This window comes from Schistocerca serialis, chromosome 9 (genome assembly GCF_023864345.2).
Source record: "Schistocerca serialis cubense isolate TAMUIC-IGC-003099 chromosome 9, iqSchSeri2.2, whole genome shotgun sequence".
NCBI lineage: Eukaryota > Metazoa > Arthropoda > Insecta > Orthoptera > Acrididae > Schistocerca > Schistocerca serialis.
In genome coordinates, this window is record NC_064646.1 from 483500063 (window position 1) to 483518119 (window position 18057).

General features: G+C 44.7%; 1 protein-coding gene across 1 annotated transcript in view; it reads left to right on the forward strand.

Annotated features, from left to right (window-relative positions):
* LOC126419728 (LIM/homeobox protein Lhx5) overlaps positions 1-18057 on the forward strand; it is a 484677-nt gene that overhangs the window by 124715 nt on the left and 341905 nt on the right. The window contains exon 4 of the mRNA XM_050086907.1: positions 14493-14700. Coding sequence (XP_049942864.1) covers positions 14493-14700 — 208 coding nt within the window. The remainder of the gene's footprint in view (positions 1-14492; positions 14701-18057) is intronic.

Sequence of the window (18057 nt, forward strand, 5' to 3'; positions counted from 1 at the left end):
AGCCCGTCGTGAGTTAGTGGCCGGCTCGTTAGCGTCGTTACGCTATCGCCGTCCGCAGATACTCCCGTCCGTAAATACTGACGGCCGCGGCGCAGCCGACGGCGGGATCTACGTCGTGTTCGTGTGGACGGAATCCTTCGCTTTCGGCCTTTTACTCGCTAGTAACGACCTCCCTCGCGCCACCTCGCCATTCACAGCGCTAAATCACGTTGGGCAACTCGGCTATTGTTCCACCTTCGGAGCTGTCACGCGAGAGACCCGGTTTCGATTCGAAGCACTGCCAAGGATATTCTCGGTAGGAGGATCGGAATGAGGTCCACTCCGCTTCACGTGGACATCTCAGCAGTTACGCGAAGGAGAAGGGAGATGGCCCCGCGATACATCACAGTCGACCAAGGCACGGACGTTGTTTCGAAAGATCAAGAAGGGAGTACGCAGCGAAGCGCGCGCTGACGCTATTTCCTGACTCCCAGAAAGCCTTCTCGCTGCCATTTAGTTATGTATATACACTGAAGCGCCAAAGCAACTGAGCATTCAAATACAGAGATATGTAAACAGGCAGAATAGGGTGCTGCGGTCGGCAACGTCTATATGTGTCTGGCGCAAATTGTTAATTCGCTTACTGCTGCTACAATGGCAGGTTATCAAGATGTAAACGAGGTTGAACGAGGTGTTATAGTCGGCGCACGAGCGATGGAAAACAGCATCTCGGATTTAGCCATGAATGGGGAATTTTACCGTACGACCATTTCAAGAGTGTAGTGTGAATAACAGGAATCCGGTAAAACATCAAATCTCCGACACTGCTGCGGCCGGGAAAAGGTTATGCAAGAACGGTACCAATGACGACTGAAGATTATCGTAGACAGAAATGCAATCCTTCCGGAGATTGCAGCATGTTTCCATGCTGGGCCATCAACAAGCGTCGACGTGCGAACTATTCAACGGAATATCATCGATATGGAGTGGATGGACGTGTACGGGTATGGAGACTACCTCATGAATCCATGGACCCCGCATGTCAGCAGGGGACAGTTCAAGCTGGTGGAGGCTCTACAATGGTGTGGAACATGTGCAGTTGGGGTGATATGGGGCCCCTGATCCTTCTAGATACGACATGTGACAAGTACATAAGCGTCCTGTCTGATCACCTGTATCCATTCATGTCCATTGTGCATTCCAACGGGCAATTCCAGCAGGACAATGCGATACTTCACAAATCTAGAACTGCTACAGAGTGGCTCCACAGGAACTCTCTTCTGAGTTTAAACGCTTCCGCTGGACAACAAACTCCCCACGCATGAACATTATGGAGCATATCTGGGATGCCTTGCAACGTGCTGTTCAGAAGAGATCTCCACCCCCTCGTACTCTTACGGGTTTATGGACAGCCCTGCAGGCTATATGGTGACAGTTCCCTCCATGCCACGTCGTGTTGCGGCACTTCTGCGTGCTCGGGGGGGGGGGGGGGGGGCCCAAACGATATTAGGCAGGTGTACCAGTTTCTTGGTCTCTTCAGGCTGTATACAAAACGTTCAGGTAGGAAGTCCGAATAAACATACATTTGAATTAAAAGTACTCGGTTCCTGAATCAAATTTTCACACTGCAGCGGAGTGTGCGTGCGCTAATATTCAACTTCCTGGCAGATTAAAACTGTGTGCAGGACAGAGACTTCACCTCAGGACCTAGTTTGGTAGGTAGGAGATACTGAAGGGAATTAAGCTATGTGGAAGGATCGTGAGTAGCTAAGTTGCAGTTGCACGCGAAAGGTATAGGTCCCGAGTTCGCGTCTCAGTCCAGCAGGTTAACCCAGAACTGCAACTTCGTGGCAGATTAAAACTCTGATAAAATCATTTCGATGACCGGCCCCATGATCACTGTCAGCAAGCGGATAAGTCGTGAACCAGGTGAGGTCCCCACTTTTATGTCAAGAAGATGGCGTCTGATTCGCTAGAATATGGCGCTTGGTAAGCCGGCGCCGCCTACGTCGATAGATTACATTTGCGATCTCTGTCCAGCGTCGCTTGAAGCACCACGACTTGTACAAGGTGGTTGACTGCCAGAGCTCTCGCTCTGTGCTTTTTCTTCATCAAATGCTGTGCATGCGTTACGTTGCTAAGAGCCTAATCAGCGTCTCTATTGAAATTTTAATCACACTGTCTAGTTTGAACTGCCTCTCTAATCAGAGAGCCCCAAGTTCTAAGACTGCGAGAGGAATCTCGAACGTTCATAGTCTGGTGATTATTTAACAGGCTGTGCTCGGCCACTGATATTTTTCAGAATTCCTGTACTTAAAATGACGATGTTCAACACAACGATCGGCAATGGTTCGTATAGACTGCCATGGTTAACTGGCGCCACACTCGCAAGGAATATTTTAATTTGTTTAAGAGGTTGCAACATTTCCTTATTTTTCCTGAATGACAAAGACTGGTCTGATTCCTTGCGTGTTTAGACTCTACGTATCATGACTATGAATGAAAGTTGCTCTTGGCTCTGTGGAATGGCATAGCGTCTTGGTCAACATTGTTCACCTAATTTCACGGACGAAACACCTGTTCATTCTGAGCACTGTCGTGACATGGTTAATTTCGGAGCGAAGGTGCTCCTTGTCCAAAATAGTCTTGCTTTCGTCTATTAGGATGTTCAGCAAAGCGCATTTCTGATACGTGGGAGTATTTCGAACAAGGAACACCTTGGCATCAGCCATACCTCTGATGACATCATGACGTGACCCAATGGCACAGGCAAAGATGGCTTTCCTGACCACCTCTGCTTCCTCAAAGGTCTCACCTTGGGCAGCGAGTGCCGTATCATCACCGTATATGAATGCCTTAGTTGAAGAGTTAATTGGCTGGCCATTTGTGTAGATATTATATAGCAGCGGAGACAGCACGCTTCCCTGAGGGAGCCCATTTTTCTGCATTCTCCATCAACTCTTCTTGTCTTGGAGAGAGACGAAGTATCTCCTGTTTTGCAGCATACACTGAAGGATCTGAGTTAGTCGGTAATCCTTTGTAGCTAAGTATACTTTTCTAAGTGGTTAACAGTATCATAAGCCGTCGTGACGTCGATGAAAGCCAGACCTGTTATTTCGCCTTTCTGATACCCATCCCCAATATACTGAGTCAAATTAAGGATCTCTCCACAGCAAGACCTTACGGGTCGGAAGCCGGACTGCTCTTTTATATTTTATGAGTGTACTCTGATATTCGATTTAGGACCAGCCTTCCAATACCTTGTACAAATGACAAAGGAGTGAAACCGGACGGAAACTTTTTGGGTCTGTTGGTTCTTTCCCAGGCTTTAAAAGTGCTATTACTTTGGCTTTACGCCAGATCTTGGGGATTTGAAATTTTGAAATGCAGGTGTTCATAAGGTTTAATATCCACTGTTTTGTGGCAGGTCCAAACTTTTTGATTTGTTCCGTCCGTATTTCGTCTAGGCCAGCAGCTTTATTACTCTTTATAGTTGTGAAACCTGTTTCCAGTTCTTTAAGTATGCTGGAAGAAATTTCTGTGAATATACGTTTGAAACCCGGGATTGTACGGATGTCAATCATCGACAGTGGGAAAAGTGGAACAGAAGAGAATCAGCCGGACGAAGTGGCCGCGCGGTTCTGGCGCTGCAGTCTGGAACCGCGAGACCGCTACGGTCGCAGGTTCGAATCCTGCCTCGGGCATGGATGTGTGTGATGTCCTTAGGTTAGTTAGGTTTAAGTAGTTCTAAGTTCTAGGGGACTGATGACCTCAGCAGTTGAGTCCCATAGTGCTCACAGCCTTTAGAAGAGAATCAAAGCGTTTCGAATCTGGCGCTACAGAACGATTTTGAAAATTAGTCGCCCTAGTAAGATAAGGAATAAGGAGATTTTTTACAGAATTGGCTAAGAAAGGAACGTACAGAAAACATTGACATCAAGAAGGTACAGAATGATAAAGCATGTGTTAAATCAGGGAATAATGCCTAGCGCACTAGAGGGTGCTGCAGAGGATAAAAGCTTTAGGGGAGGAAAGAAATTGGAAAAAATCGAACAAATACTGAGGAGGTCGAGGGAAAGTGCCAGTCTGAGATGAAGGGGTTGACACAGGAGAGGAATCCTTGGCTAGCCCAATCGAATTCGTCAGAAGAGAGAGAGAGAGAGAGAGAGAGAGAGAGAGAGAGAGAGTATTGTGTCTCACTGTTTAGAGGCACAAAACGCGTGGGTGTTTTCAGCTCGTTACTAAATGCAAGCCGAGCGGTTTAAGGCGCTGCAGTCATGGACTGTGCGGCTGGCCCTGGCGGAGGTTCGAATCCTCCCTCAAGCATGGGTGTGTGTGTTTGTCCTTAGGGTAATTTAGGTTAAGTAGTGTGTAAGCTTAGGGACTGATGACCTTAGCAGTTAAGTCCCATAAGATTTCACACACGTTTGAACATGTTTTACTAAAAGTAAATAAGTAGGAGGCCGATTTGATAGGAGCTGCAGGAGTCCAGGTTGCAATAATATCCGGTACGGCACACTGTTAGAGAGAAGGATTATTATTCAAGAAACACAGATTACAATGAAAATTACTTATATTCAGTAGCTTGTGGGACTACAGCTGCGCCTGTGAACTAAATCTCGAAACATATTCTCAGGGACTAAGCCCGATGGGCCCTCCTCAGAGAATCAACGCAAACATTACGGAACTGGCTGAAGGCCGATCATGAAAGTGCGTCTGCCTAGGATGAAATCTAGCTAAGAGGTGGACGAGGCACACTCCAGTTCCGTCGAGCTGCACAGCCCGCTAGAGTGCACTGTGCTCGACAGACGACGGACGGGCTGCCAACCTTGTGTTGGCGCGGCGTTGCAGTAGTATCTGTGGCAATGATACTACAGATATATATATATATATATATATATATATATATATATATATATATATATATATATATAAATTGTTATTTAGATTAAAAAATTATAATTCATGGAACTATTTGTTAACTAATTTTCCAGTTTCATATCTGACAACGAACTGAAATCAAAGATTGAAAAAAATTACTTTCATCAAGAATAGGACCAGCGTCCTCGCCATTACAAGAGTAGTATTCTATCAACTCAGTTGCCTTTCTTTTTAGCCGTTTACTGAGAATTCATAAAGTCTTCATAGTATAACGAAACAGGAAGAAAATTAAATGCAATAAATCAAAGAGGAGCACATTCCAGATCAAACGCTCGTGTCGTCCCATTGTCAGTCTTCTCGCGGAACTACTTGCTGGAGAGCGTGCTCCACTTGTCAGGCTGCTCGGCGAGGCCTGCTGCTATTGGTGGAGGTGCCAGGCCAGCGTTCCCTCCCTGAGGTACAGGCGGGTCTATTTGGGTCCCGGGCGAGCAGCGGCGCAGCCGGCGGTAGGTGCGCCAGATAGCATCGCCAGACGAAAGCACGCTCCACAGACTCGGCTTCCGGAAACTGCCGGCAGGGCGCGACACTATTCTCCACCACCCACCCTGGTTCCGCGGGGCTTCGGACGTTGCCGTAGCGCGATGCCATTGTCATGGGTCCATCGGGAGAAACCCACAACATGTGTCAGGAATAAATGCATTTCGTCTGCTGGAACCAAACATACAATTTTTCCGTGATACTGCTCATTAGTGCAAGACCGCTTCTCCAGTCTCGGTGCCAGCATTTCATTGGTGTAGGCACTGACTGTCCACCTACATCGTATGATGGGAGTGCGCCGATCCATGTCACCGGGATGATAGCGGGAGAAGTAAATTGTGAGAATGGATTTTTCCAAAGAAAGAAAGAAGCGAAACTTCCAATACATCACACTGAAAACTCTGAACTTCTTTGTGAGAGACTTTCGTCTATGCCTGAGGAAAGCATTGGCTTTGGTTGTTACCCTTACCTACGGCCACAATTACTCTTGCACATTTCGCGCTACTGTCGTACCAACATTAGTTGTTTACTTTATCTGACGGTGAAGTTGCATTAAATTCCATCTGAAGATGAATTTCTCTTACTACTTTCAAGAATACAGCAACAATTTATACTTGTGGGTGAATTTCATTTCGACAAGAGACAAGAAAAGGTCCCCAGCGGTGCGAATGTGTGATTGACTTTTTGAAACCACTACGTCCCGTGGAGGAAATAAAAGAAAAGACTCTCTCCATTTCCAATGACTTAATAGAGCATTTCTATTAGCAGAAATTTCTAAGCGGCACCGAAACTGAGGGGTTCTGCTATTTTTGCTGGTATGCTGGAGGCTGTGGGGTCCAATCCTGTCGAATACGCTTTACTTCTTTTTTACATCTTTACCGTAACCACTGTGATAGTTATTTTTATTGAAATAATTGCTTTAAATATAATTTGATTAATTTCTAATTGTTTGGGCGTCATTTTAATCAGTGTACTAATTTTTTTTGCTTGCTCTCCTTTCTTTTACTTCATTTTATTCTTTTTTTCATTTGGAATCTTTTTCCACGTGATATAAAATATTTTAAGGTAATTTTGGGATAACTCGACATCTAAGAGGGAAATTGAAATTATAGGACCACTGCTCAAAAAACTGTACAACAAACATTTTTTCAGGTATTTGTTACACTTTAACTTATTTATTTTGATAGAACGAAATATTTAATTAGCATAGGTAGTGCGATGTTTTAATTGTTAGAGTATAACGCAGTATGTCCACTTCTCCCTGACTTTTGGGGGATCTTGACACATGATTGTAGGTAACATACTAAATAAAAACTAAACGCCGTCCGAACAGGCCTTGGAAGGCCCAACGGTACCGACCGGTCGCCGTGCCATCCTCAGCCTACAGGCGTCACCGCATGCGGATGTGGAGCGACATGTGGTCCGTACACCGCTCTCCCGGCCGTATGTTAGTTTACGAGATCGGAGCCGCTACTTCTCAATCAAGTAGCTCCTCAGTTTGCCTCACAAGGGCTGAGTGCAACCCGCTTGCCAACAGTGCTCGACAGACCGGATGGTTACCCATCCAAGTGCTAGCCCTGCCCGACAGCGCTTCACTTCGGTGATCTGACGGGAACCAGCGTTACCAAGGCAGCAAGGCCGTTGGCGACATACTAAACGGCAAACAAAAATAAGCAAATAACAATAAAACTTATTACAATGAAGTTTTATAAAATACACAAGAAACTGCAGTCACCTCGTTAACACACATAAATGTGTATAAATCATGCAAAGAGATTATGAACAATTTTCAGATATAAAACTATCACCGCTTTTAACACGTTTCATGAAACCATCTGTTGCACTGGCCAATACGTTTGAACCACTTTTGTCCAGCACGATCATGATAATGAAAACCAACGCATTCATCACAATAGTTACGTTTGTCCTTGAGATTGGCAGACGAGAGTGCTACGTTCTTGCCTTAATGTCGCCGTGACTGCTGTCCGGATACTTCCTACCGAAGTTGTCATCGGTAATTTTCGGACTGAGAACGACAGATTCTTGTTTATTAGACATCTGTCTTCCAGAAACCTTACTTTGTACAAATGGCACTGGCAATATTTCCTTAAATGAAAGACAAAGGAAGGCAAAGCATCTCCATCCCTGTGATACTTTATACACCACAATGGGATCTTTACAATGGGAAGTGTGACCGTCCAAAAGAAACAATATGTTCCCTTGAGGTTTATATTTGTTCAGACGGTCCAGGAGCGAAGAAAATACCTCACCATCCTTGCATTCATATTCGGACATCTGAACCGATGATCCATTTAGCAACCCTATTGAACATGATGGTTTCTGTCTAATGCCCCTCATGATTACAAATGGTGAATTCGTATTCCTCAGCGCAATGATGCAAACCATTACAGTCACAGTAGAACCCTTTTCTCCTGTAGTAACATGGGAGACGTCCTTCTTTCCTCTCGGAGAAATCACCTTTCCCGATTTGAGTTGAAGTCCAGTTTCATCCGTAACGAAAATTCTCCCAGGATCTTCCCATAACACAAGCGTATCGTATTGTTATGATATTTATAAAAAATTTCTCCACTTCTTCTTTACTGAGTCCTCCTTGAGCGAGCAAAAGATAATCCCTGAGCTTTTATTACACTTAAATTTGGATGTCTTTCTAGGAATGAGTACACCAAGTTATATCCTGCCATTTGTTCCGAAAAATTAAACAAATGACTATTGTTGTTTCTCACTGTGTATTCGAAAACGAGTTCTCTAACATCACTAACAGTTAACACCAATCCTTTTGCATCCACCAGCAACAAATGCCTTACGATTTCGTCCTCTACAGCAGCAGTGAGGATGGGTGCTTTCCTGTTTCGTCGATTAGACACGTTGCCATCGCAACTCTTGAGCGCAACGTGTTTCTTGGTACCGAGAATGGTTTGCCGGCAGTTGCATGGGACATTGAATTTTGCTGTCTCTCACGTCTTGAATAGCGACTGCCATATCCGCCGACATCCACTGCCAAAGCTTTCGTTTGTTTTTATACTTGCGAGGCAATATAGACACCCGAAAAATAAATAAATAATTTTACAGTTACTTCAAAGGAGGAAATCTGAAATTTTGTCAGAAGTCGACCTGTCGGGATCACCCCATGCGAGAGGATCGAAATCTGACCGAGTTATACAACTGAATAAGAGATGGCACTGTAGGTCAGCCAATGAGTCACAGACCTTTCCCCTCCCAAAATAACAAAGCTAACGGCATGCTTTCAACACCACAACCGTTAGAAACCGTTCATTATCACACATATCTACAAAATAAACTGCTATTTTGATTGCTAATGTTCTAAATGGAGTGTTGTAGCATATGGTAGACCCACAGGATTATCTTCTGCCGCTACTTTTTGTTGTTTAAGCTCGTGATGAAAATCGACACAATACACACACGTTAAAACAAGATTTGCCACTACTGGGAAATGTACTTCTAGTCTGCACCAGTAGAGTGTACTACCTTCTGAATCAGCGTTGTGTTAAAAGTGTCGAGATGTCGCAAAATTACCTTACGTATTTATGATTTAATTTGTTACTTCCAGTCATTTTATTTTTCGCCCATGTAATTGCTATCATTACTTCTGTTACTCATTTTCCTCGAATTTCGTTCCATTTATAAACTAAGTTTCATTTCAGTCCTCATTTGCGTTATTTTCTGGAATGGTGCTAGACGAATTTATGTTTTAAATGTTTTGTATCACGATTACCGTTCAAAAAAAAATTGTATGATATAACGAAAAATAAATTTTTTCCAGTGTTGCACAACTAATATGAACAGATTATTTTTTCTTTTGTTTTTTACTCGACAGATCAGTATTTTAAAATATTTAAATTTTACGATGGATAAATAGAGAAAATTACAATCACACAGACAAAGATTCAAAATGCGAAAGAAAGGAAAGTAAAAAATAACTAACTAAAAAAGTTAATACGATTATTAAAATGACACAAAGCATTTGAAACGAAAGAAATTAAAAATAATAGTCGTAGCTTTATCAATAAAGAGAAAGACTAGAATAACTTAACCGAAGCGCTTCGAACTGATTGATAATGTTATTGCTGTCGTCAGTCGCAAGAAATTGTGAAATTTTGTTTCGTAGATTACTGCCAAACGAGGGCCCACCAGAGTGAATGACTGCAACGTGTGTTACCTGGGACTCATGACACATAGGACCCTAGCCTACACCACGGTGTAGGTGCTATCAAATAGCCGATCCCACCCGTGGCTACCTGTCCTTGTGAGCCTAACAGCCTGAAGGTAAAGCTGTAAAAGGCTTCAAAATCAACTGCACACAATGTAAACAACTAATACAGCTAAGTGTAAACTTAGTATGAAAACAGCCTCAGTGCCCATAACAAAAGCACTTACCTCTTTTTTTGTGGTGCGTGTCATCTTCGAGCAAAACCATTCGTTTTTTTTTCCTATCACTGTATAGAAATCGATGGACACGAAACGAATCGTCATTTCCTCATTGGTACTACCACTGTACGAACGCCTGTCGAAGTATTGTCCAGTGACTCACGAGAATGTCCTCGTTAGCGTCTGGTAGCCTGTCAGGCGCGAGTACAAATGACAAGCGTCAGCCTGTCACAGGTAGCCAGATGGAAATGAATCGTCCAGGGATCGGCGGGCGGTGGCGCCGGGGCTGTGATGCGGCAATCACGGGAGGTGGCGCGCGGGTCCAGCGGGAAAGCCGTCATTCCTCTCCGTCTGGAGATTTTCGGCAGCCGGCGGTGACGCGGCTAGCACGGCAGCCTCATCCATCACACGCCGCGTCTGCCAGCAACCTCTGCCGCGGCGCCCATCACTCAGCTCCTTGGCAGCTCGCTACCAACTTAGCTGCAACCAAATACCGACGCACGGTTTTCTCGCCGGACGAAACTGCGCTGCACGCTGCCCGTGTTACGGTGTTCGAAACCAGGACTGCGATAAATGTTTCTGATGTCGGTCATAAAAAGGAAATAATACGCTGAATCCCCGATCAGTCGAAAGAATCACCACTCTCCCATTTCTAGTGCCACCGTAGTCGAGGTCGTAAACTTACGCTCGATTCGCAGGTCGCCTGTTCGAATCTCGGTGCTGGAAAAAAATTTCACTGGTAGTATTTGGTCGGCAAGGGGATGCCAGGTGTTGACGTACAGTTCCTGAAAACCAAAATTTGTGCTCATGACGTGGATGAAATTTTAGGCCTTTGCGCAGTGTCTTAGTGTTGTGTACATAGTTCCGCGTAGTTAGCGCTTACACAACTTTCCCACTAGAGCGCGCCCCGCTAAGCACAACAGCGCAGGCGCAGCGCTCGTCCGTCTCCGCACTACGAGATGGTGCTGCCATAGAGATGGACCAAATCCTGCTTCCGCCGATCCGCGTATTAAAATGTAACGCAGCCAATAATATTGCTGCTAACGTAGAACCTTTTCTCCTCGCAAATCACACTCGCGCATTGATACATGAAGGCGTGAGGTATTATAACGAGTGTACTGACCTCCAATTAGTCAGTCTGCATTTGTCTGCACCAGTCTGCATTTGTCTGTACCATTCTATAGTCTAGTTTCAGTCTGCACCTAATGAGATTATCATATTCCTGTACATAGCCATGAAGATAAATGTATGTACACTTTTGTCAAGTATCAGAGATATATGTGGGAATAAGATTAACGTACCAATACCAAAGGCACTTCAGATTGTCAATTGTAAATAGTATCCAGAACCAAGTTAGGTAATTTTTATGTTTTTTATTATTTTAATAAATGTGTGTGAAAATTAATCAAGTTCTGTTTAAAGTTGGTCACCGTCAATCTGCTACTCTAAGCGTGCCAGTGCCACATCGGCCGGCACCCTCAATGGTTGGTCGCCCACGACTCTTCACAAAACGTGCAGTTCGGAGGCTCGGTAAAGTAGAATAGACGGTGATCTGTGGCATCTCTGCGGAAAGACCACAATGCTGGTGCACGCGCAAGTGTTTCATGAGCACACCGTTCGTCGTACATAGTTGAATATCGTGCTCCGCAGCAGACTACACTACGTGTTCATATGTTGACCCAACGACATCGTCAGTTACGACTGCAGTGAACACGGGACCATCGGAATTTTTCTATACTAGGTTTCTGGCCGTCTGCACTAACGCCATCATCGAAGGGAGTACCTTCCCGAAACGTTCGGCGCCACGGACACATGCTGCGGGAGCAGTATTATGCTGTAGGACACACTCTCCTGCACTTGCATGGGACCTGTAGTACGAGTAATCAAAGATATGCTGACAGCTGCGAAACACCTGCATCCCTTCATGTTTGATGTCTTCCGCGACGGCGATACCAGGCATATTTCAGCGATATAGTCTCGGAGCCAGAACCATGCTACAGTTGTTCGATTCACGTTGATGTCTCGCCGACCAAATTCGCTTGACGTAAACTCTATGGAACCCATTTGGGTCGCTACTGGGCGTCATCACCGCGAACGCAAATCAGCGGCCTCTTATGTACGCAAATTACATGACCTGTGCATAGACATCTAACGCCACATACCTCCACAAATCTACGAAAAAACTGTCGGATCCCTGATATCAGAGCCAGTGGTGTATTTCGTTCCAAAGATGGATAAACAAGCTATTGCGCAAGTGGTCATAGTGTTTTGGCTCTTGACCGTACACTGCGAGACTACGGACCGCTGTACGGAACATGAAAGCCGCTTCCGATTAGACGGTTGATGAACCTCACGGTTTTCCAGTCAACAATACCGTACCATTCTGTTCGCCTCTAATATCAAGCTGCCTAGTCGCACAGTGGTTCGGATTCCATGTTAAACGATATGTATTCCAGTCCAAAAGCTGGGTGAGCCAGCGAAAAAGTCGTAGGAAGCCAAGGACAGACCACTTCGAGTTGTACGACGTATCGTAAAGCACAATAGTGTTCAAATCAACATAGAGGTTGAGGATAATTTTGATTTATTTGAAACCCAACAAGAAACAAAGATTGAAGAATCGGAACGTCGAACTCTGAATTCTTGCAGCTTGTTATATTGCGCAGCACAAGATCAAAGTACTATTCAATCTAGAGTATCACATTACGTTGGAAGTTCTTTATAACGCAGTAAAATTTTAATAATCTAGAAGTTTATCTACATTTGATCAGTGTACAGTGTGTGTTATTGTAACGCCGCGGTATGGTAGTCAAGTTGGTCCCCACCACCCGCTAGTGGGCGTTCTAAGTTTCATGATGGCCAGTAGGTTGTTCGGGTCTGAAAAAAATAAATAAAAATAAATAAAAAACTTTTTCATAAGGTTTTCATAAAATTCTGACACAATGTATTTGGTAAGAAGTTGTTATTTGCTTTAATTTGCTGTGCCTCTACTTTGTAAATTTTGTGTAGTAAAGTACCCTACGTTCTAAATCACCATTATTGTACAACCGCTGGGCGGCTAGAAAAATTTATGGTTAACGGAGACACAGAATTGGACGATAGGTAAAAAGGGTTGACTGCCCCTGGTGTAACAGATGGATCTTTTGTAATTTGTTATATCATGAACACCAACACAGCTGAGTAACGTTGTCAAAAAAACGCGTTGTACCATAAGAAGTATACGCTATAAAACAAAAAGACGATTATGACAATAATTTTCATAGTTGATGGGCACCGGCCGAAGTGGCCGTGCGGTTAAAGGCGCTGCAGTCTGGAACCGCAAGACCGCTACGGTCGCAGGTTCGAATCCTGCCTCGGGCATGGATGTTTGTGATGTCCTTAGGTTAGTTAGGTTTAACTAGTTCTAAGTTCTAGGGGACTAATGACCTTAGAAGTTGAGTCCCATAGTGCTCAGAGCCATTTGATGGGCAGGTGGGGCAGTATCTCTCACAGAGCACCACTGTAAGACGGCGAGTCAAAAAGTCCTTGCCTCTACTTTTTTGCTCAAACTGTGGCTGTAAATTCGAAGTCAAGAAATCGAGCCTCGCGGGATTAGCCGTGCGGTCTGAGGCGCTGCAGTCATAGACTGTGCGGCTGGTCCCAGTGGAGGTGCGAGTCCTCCCTCGGGCATGGGTGTATGTGTTTGTCCTTAGGATAATTTAGGATAAGTAGTGTGTACGCTTAGGGACTGATGACCTTAGCAGTTAAGTCCCATAAGATTTCACACACATTTTTGAACAAGAAATCGATTCCCAGGACAGGACCTTTCTTGGATCAGCCCGGTCTTATCTGCCGTCAGTTGCTGGAGATGGCAGTTGTGTTTCACACGTCCAAGGCCTCATCATCATCACACGTCTCAAAACGAGTCACTTTTCCCCAATCGTGAGCTGCATTTCCCTCTGGATTTCGATGTGAGTTCTTCCCTTGCTCCGCAGAAGACCAATCACACTTCGTTGCCCTTACATCAAATGGTTCAAATGGCTCTGAGCACTATGGGACTTAACATCTGAGGTCGTGAGTCCCCTAGAACTTAGAACTACTTAAACCTAACTAACCTAAGGACATCACGTACATCCATGCCCGAGGCAGAATTGGAACCTGCGACCGTAGCGGTCGCGCGGTTCCAGACTGACGCGCCTAGAACTGCCCGTCCACAGCGGCCGGCTCCCTTACATCGTGGACGTGTGAAGCACACCAGCTATATTCAACAACTGACAGCAGTGTCATGCCACATAGCTATTGTCAAAGCCAAGACAGATGTCTTGATGACGATGATGGTGGTGGTGGTGGTGGTGGTGATGATGATGATGATGATGATGACGACTGTGGTCGCATGTTGTGCGGGAACATCCCTGTGTTGTTGATGATGATGATGATTCTAACGATGATTAATGATGAGGACAGTGGCGTTACTAGCCCATCCACACCCTGACACTGCTCCACGCCTTATAAAATCTGGAACTGGTGACACATATGTACGAAACTAATACCAAGCTTCCCATACACTAAACAAATTTTGGGAAAGCATTTCTTCTCCACACTAGCTTCCTGTATAAAACAACTAGACAGTCCCTAACAACCTCAGAAAAGACAAAATCATTGCCCCACGTCTCGAAGATATTGTACGACGGTGGTGACGTGTGTGTTGGCAGGCCGGCCGCACCCCGCCGCGCTGCTCCCCGCCAGCATGCTGGTAGCGTGCGCGGGCTGCGACAAGCCCATCCTGGACAAGTTCCTGCTCAACGTGCTGGAGCGCACGTGGCACGCCGAGTGCGTGCGCTGCTTCGACTGCCACGGCAACCTCACCGACAAGTGCTTCAGCCGCGAGGGCAAGCTCTTCTGCAGGAACGACTTCTACAGGTGAGCCAGCGACCACTTCTCACACTCTCAAAACTTACACTGTCTCGGCTACAACGGGGAACGCGACCATCACAAATCGTCCGAATAATAATATTTCACTGCACCCCCAGCCACTGGACGATGCAAAACGTCCCTCCGTTTTGTGCTGTATCACTCACTCTGCAGTGGACTGTTGGCTGCTTCGAAAGTTACTGGCAAATAAAAACTGTGTGCCGGACCGGAACTCGAATCCGGGACTTAACTACAGACTGAGCTACGCAGGCACCAATTACGACCAGCGGAAGGCAAGGTTGCGATTTGGAGTCCCTTTCCAGCACGCAGTATTAACTTGCCAGGAAGTCTCATTCCTGCATTTTGTTTCTGCTGCTGTGGACTTTCGGCTGGAGAGACATTTTTCAGCGCATGCCCGATGGAGCTGAGTAATTTAAGAGCTGGTCAAATGGTTAAAAACACGCCTCGCATTTACTCTACACTCGAACGTTCCACTGGTTACTGTGCATTGCATACGCAGAGCACTATTAGAAGTGTGAGTCCATGCACTGTATCAAGTCACATTACCTAGTTTTTCGCCCTATTCAGCAAAACATCCAAGTAGGCTTGTAGTGGGGTAGGGGGAATATCTGACAGGTAATTTCTAGTTTTGGCTTCACCTAAGGACGAAGAGAAACCTCCCAAAAGCGTTGGTTGGTTACTGGGGGACTGGACATATTTTAATCGTTTACGCGAGAAGAGTATCAATTTTGATTTTAAGTATCAGTAATGTTGGTGAAAGCGACAGTAAGAGCAATGTATTTGTTTATAAAACCTTTTCTACTACTACTCACTATTTTTGTTTTTATTTATAATTTGAATGATGTGTTTCGGAAAATGATTCCTATTTTCAAGTGCGTTCTCCGTGTGCTATGCCACTTATTCGTGTAGTTTTCAATGAGTAAGGAGCATGAGCATTCTGAAGTTTTTACAGTAATGTATAAAAACAGGCGAAATTTTTAGCTAATGGTCGATTTTTATATAGAGATAATGGCGGGCTTGGAAAAAAAGTTCTAGTTACGGTAGTCTTGTAGTCCACCTGTTCAGAAAATCACACACATTAAGTATCAAACATTATTTTCTGTGCGGAGTACACAATGATATTCTATGATACAGTACTGTTTCGTACATATGGCATTTATCTAAGATTTATCTCTGTTGACTGCGTGTAAACATAACTTTGTAGTACACCGGCTTTCCCTCCTAAGAGTCGTCAGCCGCATTTTCTCTGGTGTTTCGCGAAATATTTGCTTTCGCGATGTCTAGCTGGCATTAGCCCAAACAAATACTACTCACAACGTCTATCGTGTCGACAGAAAGTGTCGCTTTTTTCTCCGTAAAAAAGAACGTGATTTTAAAGCTCAATTTCACGTACCCGTTCGATAGAGCGGTCCAAATTCGTCTAGTGCGATATTCGTTTCGTCGATGTGTATTAGCAAGGACAGTAAAACATGAAGAATAACCGGTACTTCAGCAGCGCACGCTCTTGACGAAAATGAGCCACTGCAAAAACTACAATCGCATAAAACAGTTGTCACTATAAACTCTGCCGAAACTAGCCCTGACCTTCTTCAGCGACGGAACTCAGCTTACTGACTCTGGAATGCACGCCCTCCGTGCTCCTAGCGGTGAAACACGGTACTACAAAAGCTCTGTGCACCAGAAAATTAGCTAGGTTTCTTTTAGGTACCCTACGTGTAAAACCCATTAACTACAGGGATTTTTTACTCGAAATGGCGGAAAAATGATCCTATGAACATGTGTTGGAATATGGAGTACGTGCAAAGAGAACAACACAGTACAGAGCTGCGTCCCATTCACGTCATAACAAATGTTCAAAGTGGGCTCCATGCAATTGCAGGTGATAGCGATAGTGGCGATTGTGATGTAGGATACATATAATCATACTCTGGCTTACATCGTCTTAGCGGGCCACTTGCCTGGAGCTTGTACTAGATATCGTCTCAATGTCCTGCAGAACCCGGTCCTTCAGATCTGGTGTATGCACAGTCCACCGCCTCCCTGCACTTTCGCCTGTCTGAAAGGACCCATGATCACGTAAAAGCCCAAAAAGGGCTTGAAATGTTGTCTGGTGTGGTTGGTGTCTGAGAGGGTACTTGTTCTGGTACAGCTATGCTGCCTCTCGACAGCTTCCATCTGCTTGGCTGTACAAAAGCACCATCTCGGCTTGTTCCCAACAAGAACATCAGACAATTCTTCTGCTTATAGTACGCTGCGTCAACAACACAACCTGTAACACACAAAGGACACATGGCACATGGTCATAGGAACTCTCATTTGTACAACAAATGCACATATGTTTATATGTATTGCCGTATTGCCTAAATATGTACTCCTATCAATCTCTTGGTTGTTTTTTCTCTGGGTCGAACAGTCTTTCCACAAACACGTCAGATAATTTACTGTCTGATGTTTTCTGCACCGTCGTAACTGCGCCACTAACTGTAAGTGGACTACACCTGCCAGTATAGACTGCCTATTTTGCGTCCACGTGCCCACTCTTCAGCACCTGACCTCTTGCTCAGACGTTAACGGGTTGCTCTTGTTACCTCCACTTTACAGGTACTAACCAACCTGAAAACCTATGATTTCTAGTAGCTATAGTCGTTAGTCCGGTAATTACGTAAATTCAGATGTAACATTGTTCAGAAGACCATACTCGGTCACCAACAGAAGTACCTGCACTTATACTCGTTACACCATTTATTTATGTATGTGTTTGTGTGTTGTTGTTGTTGTCGTCTTCAGTCCTGAGACTAGTTTGATGCAGCTCTCCATGCTACTGTATTTTGCGCAAGCTTCTTCATCTCCCAGTTCGTACTGCAGCCTACATCCTTCTGTATCTGCTTAGTGTATTCATCTCTTGGTCTCCCGATTTTTACCCTCCACGGTGCCCTCCAATACTAAATTGGTGATCCCTTTATGCTTCAGAACGTGTCCTACCAACCGATCCCTTCTTCTAGTCAAGTTGTGCCACAAACTCCTCTTCTCCACAAATCTATTCAATACCTTCTCATTTGTTACGTGATCTACCCATCTAATCTTGAGCATTCTTCTGTAGCACCACATTTCGAAAGCTTCTATACTCTTCTTGTCCAAACTATTTATCGTCCACGTTTCACTTCCATAAACGGCTACACTCCATGCAAATACTTTCAGAAACGACTACCTGACACTTAAACCTACTTTCGGTGTTAACAAATTTCTCTTCTTCAGAAACGCTTTCCTTGCCACTGCCAGTCTACATTTTATATCTTCTCTACTTCGACCATCATCAGTTATTTTGCTCCCCAAATAGCAAAACTC